Raw genomic sequence first — 20,575 nt, forward strand, 5'->3', positions numbered from 1 at the left:
TTTATAACTATTTGTGAGATAAAAGAATGTACTATTTGTATACCAAATATTAATCCGAAGCCAAAAACAATTTCTATTTCCTCCCTTATGTGAATAATGTTCTTTTCCCTTTTTTGAAAACCTTCACTTTCCTTTATATCTCATTTTCTAATACCCAATTCCATAAAAAAAAAACAAACAAACAAACATAAGACCATTGCATATTTTATAATGTCATTTTATCATTTATTTATTTTGTTATGGCTTTTTTTTCTTTTACATTGAATTTATTCTTACTAATACATTGATTTTTTCTCATTTTCAATAGCTTCATGCTTTTCTGTAAATGGCTATATGAAATAGTATTGAATATCTTTACCACCCTAAATGCAAAATCAAACCCTTACAATCATATATTCAATTTTTGTTATTTGACCTTCCACATGCCTAATATTAATTATGTAACAATATTTTATTTAAAAAAATCATATAACCTAATATAATGGAAATTCTTTAATTGTGCTATAAATTAGATTCAATTATTAAATAAAAAATAGGACTAAATTTCTAAAACTAAAAGCAAAGGAATTGAATTTTAAACATATAAAAGTGTAGGGATCGGACCATAGTTAAACCTTATATGAAAAGAAGTCCATTTTGCTTCCATCCTTTCCCTAATTCAACACTGTTGAATAAAGAGAAATGACCACTTGATTTCATCAGATGATGCTAAAACTGACCCCCCGAAATCAATGCACATTGTAATAAATAATTTTTGGGTAAAATATCTATTTAGTTTTTTTACTAAAAAATTAGATAAATTATTCTTTTTACCGCAGATTAAAGAGCAAATTATATAACTAACATAATAATTGAATAATTACATATGATGCGTTACGTATATTTGATATTTGCATGCAAAGATTAATTTTTAATGGGGAAAAAATAAATAAAAAATTTAATTTAATAAAAGACGGGCTTTCACCCAAAATTGGTGGGAGGGACGAGAGAATTATATAGATAAGAAACCTATCTCCATCAAAAAGAACTCGTCAATTGTTTGTTGTCCAGTCTTTGTTGTTGGCCCTATCATCTTCCTCGTGTTGAATCTTCTCAAAAAGGAAAAAGGTCAAAAAATAAAAATAGAAATAAAAAAACCCAACCAACACTCAACCAACCACTAAGACAACCTCTCCCAGCGTTTCATATCAGTTGTTGAACATTTTAAATTAATTTGTAAGAGACATTTCAGAAATATATGGTTTTAATTTTATTTCTCTTATTTATTCCTGTTAGGCCAAATTTTTGTTCTTTTATTTTCAATCGGGGCCAAAAAGTAAGAAAACAGAAGAAATATAAAAACAACTAGAGAAATAAAAAGCTGGTTATGGGCCATGGCAATCCATATTCCACAACAACCCTTCTATTATTTTCTTTTCTTTTGATTTCTGGCTTTCCTTCTTCTTTACTACAACAGCTACTGTTGTTGTCACCACCTTTTCCCCCTTTTTTTCCTCTCTCAAAAAACTCTTTGCTTGCAGTGCCTGCCTTCTTCCCAAAAGCGCCTCCTTTTATTTGTCTGACTGCTTTGTTTGGTATGTCATTTGTAACCCATGTTTTTGGTTTGGTTTTGTTTGCTTTCGTAAGAGGGAAAAAATTGTTATTTTGGGATACCTGGGATCTGGGTTCTTGATGTTATTAGCACTAGTAAGTGAAATTTTAATGGTGTCAAAGAAAGGAACAATTTTTCCTCAAAAATATCAATTATTTGTTTTATGCTATTATGGGGTTTTTGTTCTGCTCCATTTTTCAGCTTCTTGTAGGTGGGTTGACTTTGATAGTTGACTTGTGAAAAGCTTGCTGGTTTGAGTTTAGAACAGCTAGCTTTTAAATTAAACCATGTCCATAGCTTAAGAAACTGAATTATTTGTGTTCCTGCTGTTGTTTCTGATTATATTTGCCTTGGACAATACTGTTAGGTTGATTTTTAAGTTGGATAGAGAGATTTATTATCAGCAATGGGTTCTGGAAATGTGTTGAAGACACTAGTGAATATAGTGAAGGATGACAGCTCAAAGCAAGTGAAGGTATATCTATCATTATTTTACTTAACAATCATAAGCTAAGCTCTGCAAGTTTTCTGTTATCTTGTTATGAATAAAATCTGAGTTTGGTTCTGAAATAATTCGTTTGCTATTTGAATCTTTTGGACTAATGTTATCCAAATTCCAAACCCTTTTGGGAAGTGTAATCTTATGTACCATTGGAATGACAAAATTTGAAGCTTTTAGTTACTTTTTTCTCAACGAATCCGAGCTCATATTCGGCTATAAGTGTCACTTCTATACCTTCCCTGACACCATTTGTTCAATTTGGTTTTGTCATATGCCAGCATCTGAATATGCGTTTGGATGCTTATGTCAGGACATGGATACTTTAAGAAAAATAAAGAGTCTAAATGACACAGCTTTATTATGGTCCTTGTAACTGGTCTTCTTTGTTTGGCACAGAGATCTTCAGCTTCTACAAAATCCAAAGGCTTCAAATGGAAGAAACTCCAGCGAAAGACGTCCATGAGAACAAAATTTATTAGAGATTCTGCTGCTCTTGGTATGTCAATTGAGGATTTAGCAGCAACTCGGATTCAAACCGCATTCCGAGCCTATAGGGTACGTTGATTTGCAAGGTCCATAAAATAAACCATAGTTGCAATATAGGCAGATGGTACTTCAAAATTAATTGATGTTATGAAAATGTGCTCAAGTATCTCCTCTGTTTCTGAATCCTGTTATATGTAGATAATGGACATGTGCCTTCGATTCTCCTCTTTTATTTTTCAATCCACTTGCAGATATCTTATAAATATAAGATTATTTTCACCTTAGAGTTCGTAGAATGGTTTAATAATTCTTTTCTCATGATGCAGGCTAGAAAAAAATTACGTCTATTGAAAGGTATAGTAAGATTACAGGCTAAAACCAAAACTTATTCAATCAAAAAGCAAGCTACAACAACATTAAATTATCTTCATTCATGGAGTAACATACAGGCTCAGATAAGAGCTCGTCGACTATGTATGGTAACGGAAGGCCGTCTTAGACAGAAGAAAATAGCTAATCAGCTAAAGCTCGAGGCAAAACTACATGAGCTAGAGGTTGGATCAAAAGTCCTTAGCTCATGAGAATTTGCATGGACTAAGATCTTGACATCATGTATTGTTAATACTATTTGTCTGCTGTCCATTTTCTGAATGAATCTTTTGTTATAATCTGTTATTTTACCTTAAACTTAGATCATATAGAGACTCCAATCTGTGTATATTTGCAAACTATTGGTACTCCCAAGTTATTTATGGTACAAGTAGTCATTAAAAGTTTGTAGTACAATGTAATGTTCGGATCCTTATATGTTTTGTTTGTGCAAGCTGCTTGTGGAATTATTGGTTGAAGACTCGTTATAGTCCAGAAACCCCTAGATCCTTCTAGAATTGTCTAAGAATAGCAATCTTTATGTCCTGTTCTATAATGTCATTAGCGTTTCATGATTTAGGTGCTCTTGATGTCTATAGAAAGCATTCATGTATCTTTTCTCTTTGACACGTTCTGGTAATCTGCATGAGGCTGGCCTATTTAGCTCTCTTTCTCTGTCCCTTAATCTTAAATGGATGACAGGTGGAATGGTCTGGAGGCCCTGGCACAATGGAGGAAGTTCTCACAAAGATACATCAGAAAGAAGCAGCTGCCGTTAAGCGGGAGCGAACCATGGCATATGCCTTTTCCCATCAGGTATGCCGTATTGCCATCCATTTTATTTACTTCTTTTGTGAAAGTTATACAAGCAATCAGCATGGGATATGCATGGTTTGCAGTGGAGGGCTCCCAACTCTATCAATAATGGCCTTGGTAGTTATAAACTTGCTAAAGCTAATTGGGGTTGGAGTTGGGTGGAACGGTGGATTGCTGTTCGCCCATGGGAAAGACGGCTCCCAACTCCGTCGACTACCCCTAAATCAACCCCTAAGGAACCACAGAACAAACAGACAAGCAAGGGTGGTAAAAACTCGAATTCACCGAAGCCAAAAGCATCAGTTTCAGTTAAACCCCCACTGTCCAATGCGAGGGGAGCAATGAAGCCTAGGAGGTTGTCTTATCCTGGTGCTGAGAAACCAGCTGCTCGTCAAGTAAACACTAAAGCTGATAAGATAAACATCGAAAAAGAAGAGATATCAACTTAGCAGCAAGCCAAATATATAGTTTTAAGTGATCAAATCTTATTTTCTTTTATTTAGTTGTTGAAAAATACATGTATTTATTATTATACTACGCTTTTGCTTCTAAGCCTTTTTGTATATGATGGGGGTGATTCTTTACCTTTGTTGTCTTTGTTTTCTTGTCTTCTAACTTCTGTTTCATACATGATGGAAAGAGACGGTAATATTTTCGTGGTAATGTAAATTTTCTTATTTAAATTCCATTCTACGATTCTTATTACAAAGTACTTAGAAGAAGATTCAAAGCAGACAACTGCAATTCCATGTCTCCTACATGCATGAATTTTTTTCAGCTATTTTTGTAGCCTTTTCTTTTTTTACTCGCCATGCTAGCCTTTTCTTTCTATACTATCTGTAATTGACAGCTTTAGAACCAGGTTAATTAATTGAATCTTTATTATATAGTCAACAACCGGCTTCCTTGAGGTCCCCCTTGCCCCCCATTTCTAGCTTGACTAATGGAGTAGATGGGAGGCTACTAAAGGAAAAAAAGTATAGAAATTATTAAAATTTTATATTTATATATTCTGCACAATCTTCAAATAAACATAATCTTCTTTTCAATTTTAAAAGGACTTACCTTTATTCTCCGCACCAATCATTAATCTCATGGCTTCATCGACAGCTTCTTTTGTAAATGGTGGATCATCACCTTCATTTCCATCTCAGAGACTCTTGGCCTTAGCTCAGCAGCTGCGTCATTACAAGCCTCCACCTTGTTCCTTGGACGAAGAATCTGTTACCCCAGTTGTCCAAAACCCAGAAAAGTTTAGACCCAAAAGAGCTGCTGTTTTGATATGTCTCTTTGAAGGAGATGCTGGGGATTTGCGTGTCATACTGACCAAAAGGTCTTTAACAATGTCTACTCATTCCGGTCAGTTTGATTCTTTTTTTATGGGATTCTTTCATTTTTCCTTCATGTGACTACCGAATGAGGACTTTAATTGTTTTTAGTGTTTTTGATACCTTTGTTGTTGTTGCAGGGGAAGTTTCATTGCCAGGTGGGAAGGCAGAGGAGGGAGACAAAGATGATGGTGATACAGCTACTAGAGAAGCCAAAGAAGAGATTGGGTTGGATCCTTCACTTGTGAATGTTGTAACCTTTCTTGAACCATTTTTGTCCAAGGTATTGAAATAGTATCTTATAAGCTCTTTTAGCATTTTCTTCATACATTCATCTACATGGTAAATGGCATTAGTTTGATCTGAGTCGGTTCTCATTTGGGTGATCCTATATACAAATGGTAACATCATAAGTTTCTTGTTGGGTTAGCATAAAAGCAAAGGGTCCTTGTAATGCAATGGCCTAAACTTGTTTATCCAATTGCAGAATCTTAAGAAACCTATTTTTTTGATTTTTGAGCACTTGATATTATAAATGCATCTGTATAGTCAAAATTTTGGTGTTGCCTATCTGACACCTTTATCTGTAAAAAATGGGAATTCATGGGTGTTTTTGGCGAGGGGTACATGGGGATAATCAGTGCTAATACTAAATATTTCCACAAAACATGGAGAGAGTCAAAGCTAGTATACTGGTGAAAATGGTGTTATTTAGTTTAGACGAGCTGCCTACCTAATCAAAGCATGATTTCTCACATGGGTAATTTAATAGCTCTTACAACCAAAGATAGTTAAGGTACTAGAAATGTGAGTTCGACGGTTGTTAGTCCTTTCTTGAATGGTAGATATCTTGAAATAAGTTGAATTTTTATTGATGAATCAATTCAGAGAAATGACTTGAGTGGTAGTGTTAATCTGGTAAATATGTGGGCTGAGAGGGGATTTGGTACATTGTCGGATCTGCAAAATGGAAGATGTGAGCTATGATAGTGTCGGAGTTGGCACTCCGATCGCTCTCTGATGCTTAAGTCAGTCGGGGGTTTCAACTTAAAATGTTGTATATGTTTCAGATTGCTTAAATGTCCCTATTGAATGTAGTGTGATATTTGGATCCTATTGTGCTTTTTCGATTGTGAACCATATGATCTTTCAGTTTCGGTGAAAAACATCATAAAAAGAAGCATGCACCATAGCTGCAATTTACATTCTATTCTGCTTTGGCTTTCTGCTGGTTACAAATTATTGGTTTTTTCCCTGCAGCATCTCCTTAGAGTTGTTCCTGTTATTGGCATACTTAACGACAGGAAGGCATTCAAGCCTAAGCCGAATCCTGCTGAAGTGGACGCTGTGTTCGACGTTCCACTGGAAATGTTCATTAAGGTTTTTCTCTTAACTCCTATCTAGTGTTGTACTTTTCACCCTTTCTAAAATCGTGTGCGATTTGTTCGGTTCAGGATGAAAATCGAATTGCAGAAGAGAGAGAAATGATGGGAGAAAAGTATCTTCTTCACTTCTTTGACTATGAAACTGAGAATAAGAAGTATCTAATTTGGGGTTTAACTGCTGGCATTTTAATCAGAGCTGCTTCAGTGGTCTACCAACGACCACCGGCCTTCCCGGAACAGAGTCCCAAGTATGAATTTCTTAGGGATGTGGGCAAAATTACCAACGCACATTGAATATAGTCTAGGAATTTTAAGCTTGCCTTGTATTGCAATGGGGCATCTTCAAAAGTAATAATCTAGCAGAAAATCTGAACAGAGTATTCATTCAAAGCAATCTTTCCTTCGTTTTACTCTTCTTTAACAAGATTAGACCAAGAATCTACTTTGTGCTGAATATCTCACAATGTTTGATTGTATGAAAAAAGAACATAACAAAACATTTCTGAAGCAGCTAATCATGTTTGGAAAAAGGACTTCAGTAAAGCATCTCTCAGCCGAAAACCTCATAGAATTTCTCGATAACGAGTAAACCGGAGTCGATAGACTCCAAAGGATCCTTGCGAAGACGGTGTCTCAAGCAGTTGGGGATGACAGTGGCAATATCTTCTGCAATGACTTTATCTCTTCCTTTAAGAGCTGCAAGAGCTTTTGCAGCTCTATTAGTGACAATATCTCCTCTCAATCCATCAACATTCAACTCAGCGCAAACCTTTGATATTTTAACCTTTAGGTCTTGATCAATCTGAACAGAAGAAAGAGAACTCCTAGCTGAAGCAATCTGCTGTTGGAGCTTCTCTTGCTCTGCCTTGTAAGAATCACGGAATTCTTTTGGGTTTTTATCAAACCGTGCTCTTTCCTCCACAATCTTCACTCTAAGCTCAGCGTCCCTCACTGTCCCGACTTGAGCATGCATTCCGAATCGATCAAGAAGCTGTGGTCTAAGCTCTCCTTCTTCTGGATTACCTGAGCCGATGAGAATAAACCGAGCAGGATGTGAGATCGAAATACCTTCCCTCTCAACAGTGTTCCATCCTGATGCAGCAGAATCCAGAAGAACATCCACCAAATGGTCATCTAAAAGGTTAACTTCATCGACGTAAAGAATCCCTCGATTAGCTTTAGCTAGAAGTCCAGGCTCAAATGCCTTGACACCCTCAGTGAGGGCTTTCTCAATGTCAATGGTTCCACAGACCCTATCTTCAGTAGCACCTAATGGCAAATCCACCATGTTGATTTTAGTCATTGTAATAGTCAGTTCCTCTCCATTTACAACCTTTTCTCTAACTTCTATGCCCATTGATTCCGGATCCTCCGGGTCCGAGTTATAAGGGTCACCGAAGACCACCCTGATTTCAGGCAATAAATCAACCAAGGACCTAACAGTTGTGGACTTCCCAGTTCCCCTATCACCCATTATCATAACACCACCAATCTTGGGATCAATCACATTCAACAGGAGACACAATTTCATCTCATCTTGTCCTACTATAGCAGCAAATGGAAATACTGGTCTTTGACTTTCTTTAGCAGCAAGCTTCTGAGCCTGAAAATTATTACTTCACAAGCTTCATTCACATATAATTTCAAAAGCTATTACTTACAAGTTCTACTAGGCAACTCTATATCTTACTGCCTAACAGCAATTTCTTCAAATACCCAATTTCTTCAATTCAAAAAATAGAATGAAATGAAAGAAGAAAACCAAGTTAATTAGGTTACCTGTTCAACAGAGTTAATTTCAGTGGCGACATTGGTTACTGCAATATGAAATTGAGGCCTCCCCTTTCTTCCCTGAATCCCAATTCCTCCATACAGTTTCCTCCCATAACCCTGTCCTGTACCAACAAGGAAAGGGTCAAATCTTAGTCAATAGAAAAATACCCAAAACCCAACTTATCATCTTCATTGATAAAGCAACTAGCAGAGATGGTAGAGAAATGTACCTGGGTTAATGGAGATAGAGGGAAAGGCAGGCTTTAAGGAAGGAGAAACGAGGGACCGAGAAGCTAAGATTGCGGTTGAGTTTCCAAGCACGGAAGCCATGGCGCCTGCAAATTTGTTTTTGTCAGTGTTGTGAGACTGTGTGAGTGTCACAGTTTTATGTGATTTGCTTGACTCAGCTCGACATGGTTTCTTATTGGTTTGTTAGGTTGCGGATAAGAAGATAGATTTCATTCTTTCCTTGCCTTTGATTTTTGTCATCTTGTCTCATAATCAAATCAAATAATATTATTTTAAATAAATATTGGAAAAATAAATCTATCATAATAATAAAATAAAAATTGCTTTTCCCCCCTAATTCCATCATTTAACTATCTTTACTTCTTTACTTCTTGTTTGCTCAAAAAAACTATCTTTACTTCTTGGTTCAAAAAAAAAACTATCTTTACTTCACACATTTAGTTCATAAAAAAGTTTGGCTTTGCACGTTTAATTTAAAGGAATTTTATCTAAGTTTTACACAATAACAGACATCTTATGTTGTACAGATTTTTTTATTTTAAAAATATATATGTGTACTAATTATTATCAAATATGAACATTAAAATAAAAAATTAAAAAATTAAAAAATGGGCCTTTTTTCTTTTCATTCGAGAAGCATGAGAAAAGTTCTGGTGGAAATTTCGCCAAGTGTTTGATATCTTTCGTGGTAGTGCAGCTCATGCAAGTCAGTGAAGGAACGTACGTACTCATCTCTGGCATTGTTTTCGCTCTCCTTGGTCAGCTCTTCAGTTTTTCATAGGGGCTTTTCAATTAGATATCTTCGCTACTGTTAATCCAGTTAATGGTGTGATGGCAAAAGATTTTTGTTGGATTGATGTTAAAATAAAATCTTTGGTGCTGATGTTTCCTTATCCAATAATTAAATCTAAAATTAATAAATTTTTGTTTTGATCACTTAACTTTAAAAATTTATAAAATGATTATTAAACTATTCAAAAATTTTCATTTAAGTCATTAGGTTGTTTAAATCGTTTCCATATCATCATTTCTGCTTGCACTATTTACACTAATTTAAAGTTCTTTTTTCTCTTCTCTTCTACAATTCAATTTATTTTTCATAAAACAATTTTGAACGTCATGAATCTATAAACTAAAATCTAAACAATTTTCTTCTTCAATCTTTGATATTAACTGTTAGATTGAATTGGATCTAAATGTATATTCTTTTACTTGTTGCTGGGTATTGATCTATCATATTGATCATCGAATCATAGCTTGGTGCTTGCTAGCCAAACTTTTTTTGAAAAAAAATTAACAGCCCAATGACTTAAATAAAATCTTTGGAACAATTCGGTGACTTCATTGAAAACTTTCCAATAGCTTAGTGACCATTTTATAACTTTTTGAAGTTGAGTGACCAAAACATAAAAATACTAATAATTTAGTGACCTTTGCTGTAATTTACCCTTAATTAAAACGCTCATACCAGGCTCCACCGCACTCCCGCGTCTTCAACTGTCGGAGCTATAGTATATATTCAGAGTACATTTGAACAGAAAGAAAATCCTTTCACCTAAAACCGGCATTTTCTTCGCCAATTTTCTTTCCAGCAAAACAGCCTCGTTTCTCACATTCTCTCACGAATATTGACGACGCAAGTCTGCTCTCTTCCTCTCGCTCGAATTCAAATCCTAAACTATTTAGAACTTACTTTTTTTTAGATCATGTCATTTTCGCTGATCGATTCTTTCGGTGAATTAACTCCTGTTTTTGAATTTGGAACTAGTTTAGGCGTTCAATCAGTTTGGTTTTGTATCTTTTTGTAGTAATACATACTGTTTCTTTGATGTTCATTGTCTCTACATTTTCCTTCTAGTGAATGTGCTTTCAGCTTTCATGTTTCTCTGTGCGGATTTTTCTTTGTTACTAATTTGACCTAGAAATTTTGTCGAACAGGTCAGGTATTTTGAGCTTGATCCTTGATGTTTAACTAATTGCATGTTTCCTAGAAATGCATTTATTCGGTATAGATTGCTCTGTCATGTATTAGATCTCGTGGATGATGTATCTCTCATCTCTGATTTAGTTTGATTTTGGAAGGTTGCATGTTGAAGTTTTAAATACCTTAATAACGAATTATGAAATACTCTATCTGATATAAATTTGCGAAGGAACCTCATAGGGGTAGTCCGTTACTCCATAACCACTAAAGCATTAGTTTGCGTTATATATCTGATGAGCGAATTGCTACGATTGCATTCCTTTTAAAGTCTAGTTCATTACTCCTGTTGAATGGTAATGTCATTAGCAACATCGTATGATTTGAATGTCATTGATCTGGTTTTCTTGCATCCAACAGTTTTTATGTTATTGATACTTTACTTACATGTAGCGGAACTAATGTATTGTATCGTCACTTGTTTTTCTTACACTTCACACCTTTGATCCATGAGTATTAGATATGCTGCTGCAGCACCATTTTATTGCTTACTTGCTTTTCTATTGCAATTCATATTGATTTATTGACAGTCTCTTGGATGGATGCAGTTGAGAAAAAGTTTTTATGAATGTTGTGAGCAGATGGCAGAGCCACAGAAAGCAACTTCTTCAGCTGTTGATTCAAAATCAAAGGAGAAAAAATCAATGCTAGGTATTCCTGTGGCATGCAAAAAATTAAGAAAAATGCTTTAGAAAGCTTGAAAAATTTAACAAGAGGCTGTAGCTCTAGTAGATGGGAGCTATGAGTAACCATGGTGATTTCTTAATGAAGACATTATTAGAAACAATGCCCTTAACCTTTTATGATTAATTGCTCCGGAATCTCCCAAGACTAGAAATAACTAGTCAATCAACCTAAAGTCTAAAGAGGATTCAAAAAGTCATTCTAGTATCACCTTTTTCAATAATTGAAAAGAATTATATACTGAGATCCTATTTTCCACTTAAAAACAGATGAGGAAATTGGTAAAGATTTCCTTGGCTCCTGGAAATCTATGTCAGTGAAAGATGATGCTTTGGATTTTAGCTTTGAGACAACCACAAAGGGAAAGAATAAGGCGTTTAACTTTGACAAGCTGTAAGTGTTGCCAAATCTTGGAGCGATTATTGTCATCATAAAACTTGTCTCATTATATCACATCAGAACCTAGCACAGTTAGTCTATTCTGCATATCATATGTAGGAATAGTATACTATTGTATTGTATTTCTTTTATTCATTACTTCACTTTATGTATTTTGGTGCTTTCTCTGCATGGATGTCATCATTGTGCTTTTTGCAGTAGAAATTATTTCTGTGAGTAGGATGAGTTACTGGATACTCAGGTATGAAGATAATTTTCTTTTCAGGGATATTGATTTTAATCTGGATGATGATTTTGGCAAGTTTTCATCATTCAAAGTGGACATGCCTGATCTTGACTTCTCATCACCCGCAAAAAAGGATGCAAAAGCAAAGGAAAAATCTAAAGAGGAAACTAACAGTGGGAAGAAACAAGAGAAAAAAGATCGCTTAGCTTTCTCTTTTAATTTTAATGAGTGAGTGGATAATTCTTCTAATTTTCAATCATCTCATGTTTTAAAATTGTTTATTGGATGCATGAGTCCACTTCACAGTCATTTTTTTATTTGTTAGCCTGTACATTGGATTTGTTGCAGGTTGGATGATTTTGATTTTGATTCAGCCCTGAATAAAGGAGAGAAGACTAGTAAGAAAAACCAGGAAAGCAAAGACGCTGAGTGAGTGGATTATTCTTTTATTTTTCAGTTATCTCATGTTCAATCTTTTGCTTTGAAATTGTTTACTGGACGTGCAAGTCAACTTCACATTCATTTTTTATTTGTTAGCCTGTATATTGTATCTGTTGCAGGTTGGGTGATTTTGATTTTGATTCAACCCTAAATAAAGGAGAGAAGACTAGTAAGAAAAATAAGGAATGCAAAGCCGCTGAGTGAGTGGATAATTCTTTTATTTTTCAATCATCTCATCTTCAAGCTTTTGCTTTAAAATTGTTTGCTGGATGCATAACTCAACTTAACATTCTTTTTTTTTTAATTTATTAGCCTGTACATTGTATCTGTTGCAGGTTGGATGATTTTGATTTTGATTCGACCCTAAATATTGGAGAGAAGACTAGTAAGAAAAACCAGGAAGGTAAAGCCGCTGCTTCTGAGAGTACTGAAGTTTCTAAAATTGACCAAGCACTTGAGGATGATCTCATAACTGAAAGACTTCCAGAATCAAGGGATGCAGCCAATTCGAAGGCTGAGACATCCAAGGGTCGGGTAGAGGCTTGCAAATCCACAGATAACCCTTGTCCCTCAAAAGCTGTTCCTGCACGGGGGCCTGCACCTGAAAAAATGGTTACAGCACAGGGATCAAGAATTTCTCCAGAGACATCACTGGATACCAATGCCGAAGAAACATATAAATCAAGTCCCTCGCCAGAGAGGGAGGTTTCATCAGAACTCTATGATCAGCAGTCCTTACAAAGTTCACCCATGGATTCCCGTAATGTGAACAATTCAAACCCAGAAACAATTTCCGACATGCAGGCAGAAGTTTGTTCTCAGGGAAGAAGAACAAAAACCAGTTCCGCTTCAGAGCAAAATGTCAAAGACAATGTGATAATTAATGAGTCCATTCAGGAAAATTTGCACCGGAAGAACTCATTTCCGCTATCAGAGAGTGACAGAGAAGGAAGAAAAGGAGCAGGTGGCAATATCCCAGCAGAAATAGATGACAGTATATTAGTGCAAGATGATATAGTTCTGAAAGGCATTAACACTGCAGGCTTATCAACAGACAATATTGCAGCCAAGAAGTATATCCAGAATCCAACTCCCAAACTTCCTTCAGTTTCGTTGGACAGGTCAATAATCCACAAGTCTTTTAATAATGTGCCATCCTTTAACTATTGAAATGTTCTAATTAGTGATTTTCTAGATGAACTATGTGAATGAGAGGGATTGCTCATCATGATTTTAATAATATATTAGTAGTTACATTATTAAAGAGATGAAATATGCATAACTGCATCTTCGACTGTAACTGCTTAAAGTTGCACCAACTGACAAACGCTTGCTTTTTTATGCTAACATGTTCTACTATTAGCTCTGATAATATATTAAACCTGGTATGTGTGTTTAATGTTGCAGCTAACTTTGATTTATTAGATGCAGTGAACCAACAGACACTGAACAGACAGCTAGAAAAGAAAAAGAAGCTGGGGCTATTCGCTCAAGGTTTTTCAGAAGACAAGTGGAAAACAGATCTCAATTGCATCAACCATCAGAAATTGGAAAAGAGGTTTCCTCATTTAGTGGGAAAAATAATGGTGGCATGCATTTAAGCCCCGTATATGAGAAAAGGTATGACATGCTTCCTCTAGCAACTCTATTTACTCTTGTTCCAAAGGTAGACAGACTTTTTAGACTCTTTGCATCTTCACCAGGGAGGACTTTGGTGCTAGTGAAGCACAGAGTGTAAGAAAACTGGTTGATTATTCAAAATTAAGTTCGCAAGAACTGACAAAAAGGAGGTCTGTTTTGCAGCAAAGTGAAAACAATATTGGAAGTTCTAGTGATATCAGGTGAGGCTTTTACAATAGTAAATTTATGTAACAGTATGTGCTAGAATGTGGTTGTTCCTTTGGAGATGTCCTTAGAACTTTTTACTTTAGAGACATTAAATATGAAAAGTTCACTTCTTAGATGATTTTGTCTATACAATCCTAAACAGGGCCGGTTTTGCTGTTGGTGCTATACAAAATGGTGCCAACAAATTGATCAGTAAATCAAGTTTGCAAGATAAAGCAGCAAGAAAAGGAGACCCTGTCCTTTTAAGAACCGAAAAGAACGCAAGGTGAGTCTTCCATATATGAGCTTATATTTCTAATTTTCTGTCAAGCTCAACTCCAGAAACATTATTTTACTATATGCAACTTTTAGAATTCGAAAAGTATGCATTTTAATACCTGCCATTTAACTGGTTCTTGGTCAAAGTTTCATCATTGTCTAAGTGAAATGTCAAGATGTTCTAATAGGGTGTCTAAACGTGGATTCTTCCTTCCTGGCCCATTAGTTCTGTTTATTCATAAATTATCTTGGACAACTTTTTTACTGCACTTGACTATCAAGTACTCAAATGAATTTTGATTTGGTTACATATTTCTTGTAAGTTCCATATTCTGATTCTTGCTTTACCGAGTGATTCTTTTGCGTCATAACTTTTTTTTGTCTCCATCTTCCATTAAAATTTTATAGCTTAATCCATATCATCTTGCAGGTAATCTTGTATTACTTGATCTATTTGTATTTATTTGAAACCTTTAGCAAATTGTTAACTGAGCTCTGCAAGCTTATGTGGATTCCTTGCAGTCTGCAAGCTAATCCTCCTAACCATACCGAGAAGACAACTGAATCTAGTGTCCAGAAATCTTTGAATCCCAAACTTCAGATTCCAAAAATGCACTCCATCCAGAACTCGATGTTTCATTCTGAAGCACATAAAATTACCAAGAAAGCACCTGCTCTCTCTTGCATTAAAAGCACAAGGTGTGTTATTGATGTAGCAAGCTCAATGTTTATTAAGGTCTTTATATGAGGGATTCTCGGTTAACCTCTTGTAGTAATGGTTGGCCTCTTTTCGATGTAGGAGTATAGGACCAAAGACGGATCATATGAGTTCTCAGAAGGAAACCAATTCATTGGGAAACTTAGAGCAAAACAAGGATACTAGAGGAAATGCATCTAACATTGTCCTTCCAGTAGGAGTAGCTGAGACACAAACACCAAAGTTCCCATCCTTGAAGCGTAAAACATTTCAGGTTCTCTTTCTTTTTCTGATACTAGTTACTTCAATGCAAAATTATATTTTCACTAAAAATGCACAATAATTTTTAAATATAGTGTCATCAAGATGGTATTGTGTTCATGTAATTAATATGATGTGTCACTAGTATTTTCTCAAAGCTGTTCCACAGGAATCAAATGGAGACACGATGTTGTTGAAATCCCTTAAAAGGCTTTCGCAATCACCAACTGAAAGCAGGTCTATTGCTTTTGAACTCTGCACATAATCGTAACCACTTTACAAGCTTCATCTCTAGAATAACACATTTTTTTAACAAAAAATAAAACCTGCAGGAATCTTACAGAATCTTCCGAGAGAGTTGCTGATAAAGAGGTATCTGATCGACCAAACTTGTACATTTCTGCATGAACAAAAGCAGAAAATACATGTGCAAGCCAATTGCAGATTCAAATATTCGGTAAACTCTTGACTTTAATTTCTTCAAATGGTTATGCTAGGTGCAAAATCATAAGAACCATGTGGAGGTTTCAACCAAGAATGTTCTCTATGATCATCTGACCTCTGGATCTGAAGTTCCTCGGGAGGTGAATATGACAGAACCCGAATTTGCTTCAGTCATTGAAAATGATGGAAAAGTGGAAAAGGCTGAAGCTTATGGGAAGGAGCTTGAAGATGTAAGTAAAACACATCAAAGAAAGAAAGATTCTTTGAAGATTATGTTATTGATGTATTTCATTTCAAAATATAAAAGAAAATCAGTAATGTTTATGTGGTCTGAGTTATATTAAATTACTCCATAGTTTATTTAGGATACGAAAATCACTATGCACAAGAGAATATAATTAGATATTTGGTAAATTTGCTATTTTATCTTTGCAGATATGCAACATGCTGAAAAAGAAAAACGAGGAAGCCAAACAAGTATTGGTTCGAGCAATTGTGAACAACAACAATTTACTGATGCTTAACCATCCGATCTTGAAAGAGAAGATATCCTTTCCCATTTTGTATTATTTGCAATCATAAGATTTTATCTGGGTACAATGATTATTATTAGAGTTGCACATTCCTTCACGATTGAGAACATTAATATGGTTCAGAAATTTGCTGAGGTACTGATTTCCAAGGAAATGCCAACTTGATCACGGGAACGAACGGTGCTTATATGCCCTTGGAAGGTATCTCTCTCACTCAAACACATGCATAGACACATGGTACACATGATAATTCAAATTTCTTCCCTATTTTAGTTGATAAGTTCTTGCTCCACGCAAATCTCGGAAATAGGATGCATGTTCTTCTTCCATCAAAAGTTAGTCGGAGTTAAGCAAACATGGTTAGAAACTCTGCATTTATCTCATTGCTTAGTTCTACGTAGTTTCTCTGACTCATTGAAGTGAAGCTTTCAATTTAGAACTTCATTAAACCTTGTAGATTGTTCTATATGATTTACAAGTTCTCATCTTTTGATTGATTGCTTTTTAAAAAAATATACTGATTGATTTTTATGTATATACTTTAAAGGTAAGAACCCTAATTTATTAGCAGGCATCAAGACTTCGAAGGCCCAAATCCATTCTCCTAAAACACACTGCTAAAGTCCAAAAAAGAGGTCGAATAGGGTCCAGTCCACTCCAGTCGTAAAAGTAAAAAATTTAAACTCTTCCCTCCTGATTGGTGCCCCAATTTGTGCAGCATAAAAAATGCGCGCCTTCTCCATTGAATAATTTGACATTGTCAATTTCATTCGAAGTTTCAAGCCTAGGATGAAACATAAAAAAAGATTCCGCTTCCGCCCTCCCTCCTTTTAAAAAAATAGTCCCAAACTAAAACCATTTTTTTCCTAATTCAACCCACCAAATTTCCCTCCATGTTACCAAAACTAAAAAAAACATGTAAAAATCCCAAAACAACTTGAATTGAATTCTTTCTTTTCCTCCCCTCCAAAATCCACCATTACTTATGTCTCCTCTTCTCCACAATTTCTCCACCCCTCCCATCCTCTCTGCCCTTCTCCTCCACCTCTTTCTCCTCCCCCTCTCTCAGTCAAATGGCTATTCTCTCCTTCCATGAAAATGACAACAAGGAGAACATCCCTCCTTTCTCCTCAAAAAAGCCTACATTTCTTCTTACAAAACCTTCATCCTCCAACAATAAAAAAAGAAGATTAAGGAAACCCCTTCAAGACATTACCAATCTTATTCTCCCACAAATCTTCTCAACTCCAGTTCAATCCGATACAACAGTTCTGGTTTCTTCCCCAGCTTTGGCTTCTCAACCCAATTTCAAAAAGAGGAGAGATGAAGATAAGCTAGGATCAATTTGCAGGAAGACTCACTTCGTGTATAAAAGTGTGAACTTCCGATAGCTCAAACACTAAATCCCTAAATTACTAGGGCGATTCGTATGTCAATTACTCAATCTGCTTGATTGAGGGTTCATTTTTGTTTCGTTTTCTTGTACGAGTACTTTGGTTTTAAGTTATACATTTATACATAAATATCATTGATATAGTATGTCTCAAAATCGAAATCTGACCTTTATATTATACTACCGTGGAATAATATGGTTGGTTTTTCTCCTCTTTGATGTTCACATAAATTTGGCCGAGTGAAATTTTTAGATTACGTTGGTGAGGTCTTTTGGCTTAAGTGGGAAACTAAAGAAGATTTTCTTTTACCAGAAAAGAAGAGGCTTTAAAACCTTGATATATGAATGTAAGAATAGATTATAATTATAACTTAAAATTAAACTATTAATGATTTGGGCTTAGATTACATTTGTCGTGCCAATAAAAATTTCATATACATTTTTTTGTTTAAATCTATATTCTAGAGCAAAATTTTTATGTTATTTTTGGTGCGTCTTATTTTAAAGTAAATTTGATTTAATTTAAAAAAGTTAAAAAATAAATTTTAAGTTAATTAAATTGAGCTATTTGAGTTCTAAATATAAGTTAAGTTGAGTTTTACAACTTGAATAATTTGAATAAGAGATTTGTGTTAACACTTTTTGTTTTTGTCAATTTTGAAAATGAGTAAATTAATCTTTTTCAATAAAAGTTAAAAAATCAAAATAATTTATTTTAGAAATTCAAAATTTATATTTTTTAAATCTAAAGAATATATAAAGAAAGTTAAAATTTTAAAATATTTCTAAAATAATAACTTTTGAATCTAAATAAGTTAATTAATAATTCAAGTTTATCAAAATATCTTATATTTTTATACTTTAAAAAGCTTTTAAATATATATAGTTTCAATTTATGTGCTCTAATATAGAATTAGTTATATTATAATAAAATTTTAATTTAACTTGAATAATTTTACTTAATTCGACTTGATTTAAATTTTAATTTAATCGGGTTAAAATAATTAAAGGAGATTTTTTAACTTGAATTTTTCCTATTTCGATCGATTATATTAAAACCGGCTTATATTACCCCATCAATATTGTCTTGCCACGTGTATCAGTGAATTTGTGCAAATTGACTGAATTTGCCGTTAACGTTACTCAATGTTATATTGTTTTTAACGTGAATAAAAAGTATAAGAAAAGTGATGGCTAAAAATAATAAAGACGAGAAGTAAACGGTAAAAGTGATAGTTCACTTAAAATTTAATAATACACGTGGCAAGAAATATTGGTGAGACATACAAAGAGCACTAAAAAGAAGCAGGAGAATTTTGTTCATAGTTTAGAGGAGTTTATGGATGGGGTCGGTTGAATTTGATATAATATTATATATAATCATTTAACTATATTTTGGTTTGAAATATGAGTAATTAATATTTTTTTAAATCCATTTATATTAATAAATGATTAATTTGAGTTATTTTAGTTTATTCGTATGTTTTTAATTGTTTTATAAAATATATTACTTTTAATATTTAGTAATTCTACATATGTATTTCTTTTATTATTATATTTTTCATTAAATCTCTAAATATAAACAATTTAACATATTTTTAATACTTATATATATATTATAGTATCATATATTTAATTTTATGACATAAATTATAACATGCATAAAAGAAAAATCTTTTAGCATCTTTTCAATACGGAACAAATTTTTAAGCATGGACTAGTATCTTGATATTTGAATATGCTTATACAGAAGGAACCTGTTAGCAATTTACTGATTTAGCATCTTTCTTATGGTTATGAGTTATCAGAACTTAGACTTTCGTATCTTTGAGAATAAGAGTGAACCTAAAAACAAATTTTAATTTGATAAAATCCCAAGGCAAAACTATTTGATGTATATATCCTCCAAATAAAATCTCTTTGGGCCACGTTAACATCAGCTGACTGTTAGTTTCACTATGACCGAGATATTCAACCTATGAATTTGATGAATCTATTCATCATTTCCATGACGAAGACCAAAAGAGACTATAGATGAAGCACTCAAGAACTTAAACAAAGAAGAGATGGTGTCGTAAGCAGATCACTTTGGGATAGTGGATTTGACATGTGCTCCAAAATATTACTGACAAGGTCGAGTCCTAACGAAAACAAAATAATAATGACTAAAATTGGTCTGTTCTTGTCATTATTTTTTACATTTGAAGTTCTCTTTGGTCTTTAGGACTAGTCGAGAGGACGTGACTCTTCCATGCTCAAAGTGGATAACGAGAAAAAAAAGTTGAAGTTGGGGAATGCTAGTCAGCTTAAATGTCTAGAACTTGTTTCTGACTTTGGTGCACGATCGTGATATTGAATTAGTTTTAAGTGGCATTCTGTTTGTTTAAAGTACCTCTTTCTGCTAAAGGTAGTGAATTTGAACTACCATGCTTATTCACATATTAGGAGAGCATGGAAGAAGTAAAAAATTTTGTATTAAAAATACTTAAACTAAATTATTAATTTCTCAAAAAAAGATTAAAATTATGATTAAGTTGAGAAGAGGTTATAAAACAATTTCCTCATTTAGTCAAGGGGGCTAATGCCCCTCCCTTCTCCTTTGACCACACCATATAAAAGAGTTCTTTACGTTCTCTTTAGAGGTGAGAGACAAAACCTTAAAGGTAGGGGTGAGCATTCGATCGAATCGAATCGAAAATTTTTGAGTTAATCGAGTTTTCGAATCTCATTTTATCATCCTAACTTTATTTGAATTTTTCTCGAATCGAGTCGAGTGAGATGGAATTCGAATCGAATCGAATCGAATATATTTGTTCGAGTTAAATTTTAAAAAATAATTTTGGCTCCTTGTAACCATTGTCACCCATCGTAATAAAATTTGTCCACCTTAATCAAATTTTTTATTAACTTT

At 34.2% G+C, this 20,575-nt stretch overlaps 4 protein-coding genes and 1 long non-coding RNA gene across 6 annotated transcripts; 4 read left to right on the forward strand and 1 right to left on the reverse strand.

The window, feature by feature from the left end:
• The first annotated feature begins 1,196 nt into the window (after positions 1 to 1,196).
• LOC105776626 (protein IQ-DOMAIN 9) lies at positions 1,197 to 4,447 on the forward strand. 2 transcript variants are annotated; one of them, XM_052622720.1, is made up of 6 exons: positions 1,197 to 1,215; positions 1,959 to 2,066; positions 2,490 to 2,648; positions 2,906 to 3,133; positions 3,651 to 3,764; positions 3,848 to 4,447. In XM_052622720.1, exons 2-6 carry the CDS (start codon positions 1,998 to 2,000, stop codon positions 4,211 to 4,213), a joined length of 936 nt encoding a protein of 311 aa, XP_052478680.1. In that variant the 5' UTR covers positions 1,197 to 1,215; positions 1,959 to 1,997; the 3' UTR covers positions 4,214 to 4,447. The 2 variants fall into 2 exon arrangements, with proteins under 2 accessions (XP_052478680.1, XP_012454849.1); XM_012599395.2 differs by lacking the exon at positions 1,197 to 1,215 and adding an exon at positions 1,278 to 1,574.
• Positions 4,448 to 4,643: 196 nt separating this feature from the next.
• Positions 4,644 to 6,901, forward strand: LOC105776627 (nudix hydrolase 15, mitochondrial). The gene is made up of 4 exons (XM_012599398.2): positions 4,644 to 5,123; positions 5,233 to 5,375; positions 6,353 to 6,472; positions 6,547 to 6,901. Exons 1-4 carry the CDS (start codon positions 4,859 to 4,861, stop codon positions 6,769 to 6,771), a joined length of 753 nt encoding a protein of 250 aa, XP_012454852.1. The 5' UTR covers positions 4,644 to 4,858; the 3' UTR covers positions 6,772 to 6,901.
• Positions 6,835 to 8,683, reverse strand: LOC105776625 (magnesium-chelatase subunit ChlI, chloroplastic). Its single transcript, XM_012599394.2, has 3 exons — positions 8,481 to 8,683; positions 8,257 to 8,372; positions 6,835 to 8,080 (listed from the first exon to the last, which is right to left on the reverse strand). The coding sequence occupies exons 1-3, from the start codon at positions 8,578 to 8,580 to the stop codon at positions 7,028 to 7,030; spliced, it is 1,269 nt and encodes a 422-aa protein (XP_012454848.1). The 5' UTR covers positions 8,581 to 8,683; the 3' UTR covers positions 6,835 to 7,027.
• Positions 8,684 to 11,061: 2,378 nt separating this feature from the next.
• On the forward strand, positions 11,062 to 16,261 carry LOC105778715 (uncharacterized protein At4g18490). The gene is made up of 14 exons (XM_052622015.1): positions 11,062 to 11,131; positions 11,434 to 11,557; positions 11,829 to 12,017; positions 12,138 to 12,218; positions 12,350 to 12,430; positions 12,566 to 13,351; positions 13,656 to 13,850; positions 13,934 to 14,071; positions 14,221 to 14,343; positions 14,859 to 15,035; positions 15,136 to 15,531; positions 15,627 to 15,666; positions 15,792 to 15,968; positions 16,174 to 16,261. The coding sequence occupies exons 1-11, from the start codon at positions 11,062 to 11,064 to the stop codon at positions 15,374 to 15,376; spliced, it is 2,205 nt and encodes a 734-aa protein (XP_052477975.1). The 3' UTR covers positions 15,377 to 15,531; positions 15,627 to 15,666; positions 15,792 to 15,968; positions 16,174 to 16,261.
• Positions 16,262 to 16,264: 3 nt separating this feature from the next.
• LOC128033800 (uncharacterized) lies at positions 16,265 to 17,826 on the forward strand. The gene is made up of 2 exons (XR_008189878.1): positions 16,265 to 16,472; positions 16,843 to 17,826. It is a non-coding gene; the product is annotated as an uncharacterized LOC128033800 (long non-coding RNA).
• Positions 17,827 to 20,575: the final 2,749 nt, after the last annotated feature.

This window comes from Gossypium raimondii, chromosome 10 (assembly GCF_025698545.1).
Source record: "Gossypium raimondii isolate GPD5lz chromosome 10, ASM2569854v1, whole genome shotgun sequence".
Classification (NCBI taxonomy): domain Eukaryota; kingdom Viridiplantae; phylum Streptophyta; class Magnoliopsida; order Malvales; family Malvaceae; genus Gossypium; species Gossypium raimondii.

Bases quoted from the DNA above. Each gene is read 5' to 3' on its own strand.
- LOC105778715 (XM_052622015.1), top strand. From the start codon at position 11,062: ATGGCAGAGCCACAGAAAGCAACTTCTTCAGCTGTTGATTCAAAATCA. The intron at 11,132-11,433 runs GTATTCCTGTGG...ACTTAAAAACAG, and splicing joins GGAGAAAAAATCAATGCTAG to ATGAGGAAATTGGTAAAGAT. The intron at 14,344-14,858 runs GTGAGTCTTCCA...GATTCCTTGCAG, and splicing joins AGAACCGAAAAGAACGCAAG to TCTGCAAGCTAATCCTCCTA.
- LOC105776625 (XM_012599394.2), bottom strand. From the start codon at position 8,580: ATGGCTTCCGTGCTTGGAAACTCAACCGCAATCTTAGCTTCTCGGTCC. The intron at 8,373-8,480 runs GTACATTTCTCT...TTGTTGGTACAG, and splicing joins CTCTATCTCCATTAACCCAG to GACAGGGTTATGGGAGGAAA. The intron at 8,081-8,256 runs GTAACCTAATTA...AATAATTTTCAG, and splicing joins AAATTAACTCTGTTGAACAG to GCTCAGAAGCTTGCTGCTAA.
- LOC105776626 (XM_052622720.1), top strand. From the start codon at position 1,998: ATGGGTTCTGGAAATGTGTTGAAGACACTAGTGAATATAGTGAAGGAT. The intron at 2,067-2,489 runs GTATATCTATCA...TGTTTGGCACAG, and splicing joins ACAGCTCAAAGCAAGTGAAG to AGATCTTCAGCTTCTACAAA. The intron at 3,134-3,650 runs GTTGGATCAAAA...AATGGATGACAG, and splicing joins CAAAACTACATGAGCTAGAG to GTGGAATGGTCTGGAGGCCC.
- LOC105776627 (XM_012599398.2), top strand. From the start codon at position 4,859: ATGGCTTCATCGACAGCTTCTTTTGTAAATGGTGGATCATCACCTTCA. The intron at 5,376-6,352 runs GTATTGAAATAG...TTTTCCCTGCAG, and splicing joins TTGAACCATTTTTGTCCAAG to CATCTCCTTAGAGTTGTTCC. The intron at 6,473-6,546 runs GTTTTTCTCTTA...TGTTCGGTTCAG, and splicing joins CACTGGAAATGTTCATTAAG to GATGAAAATCGAATTGCAGA.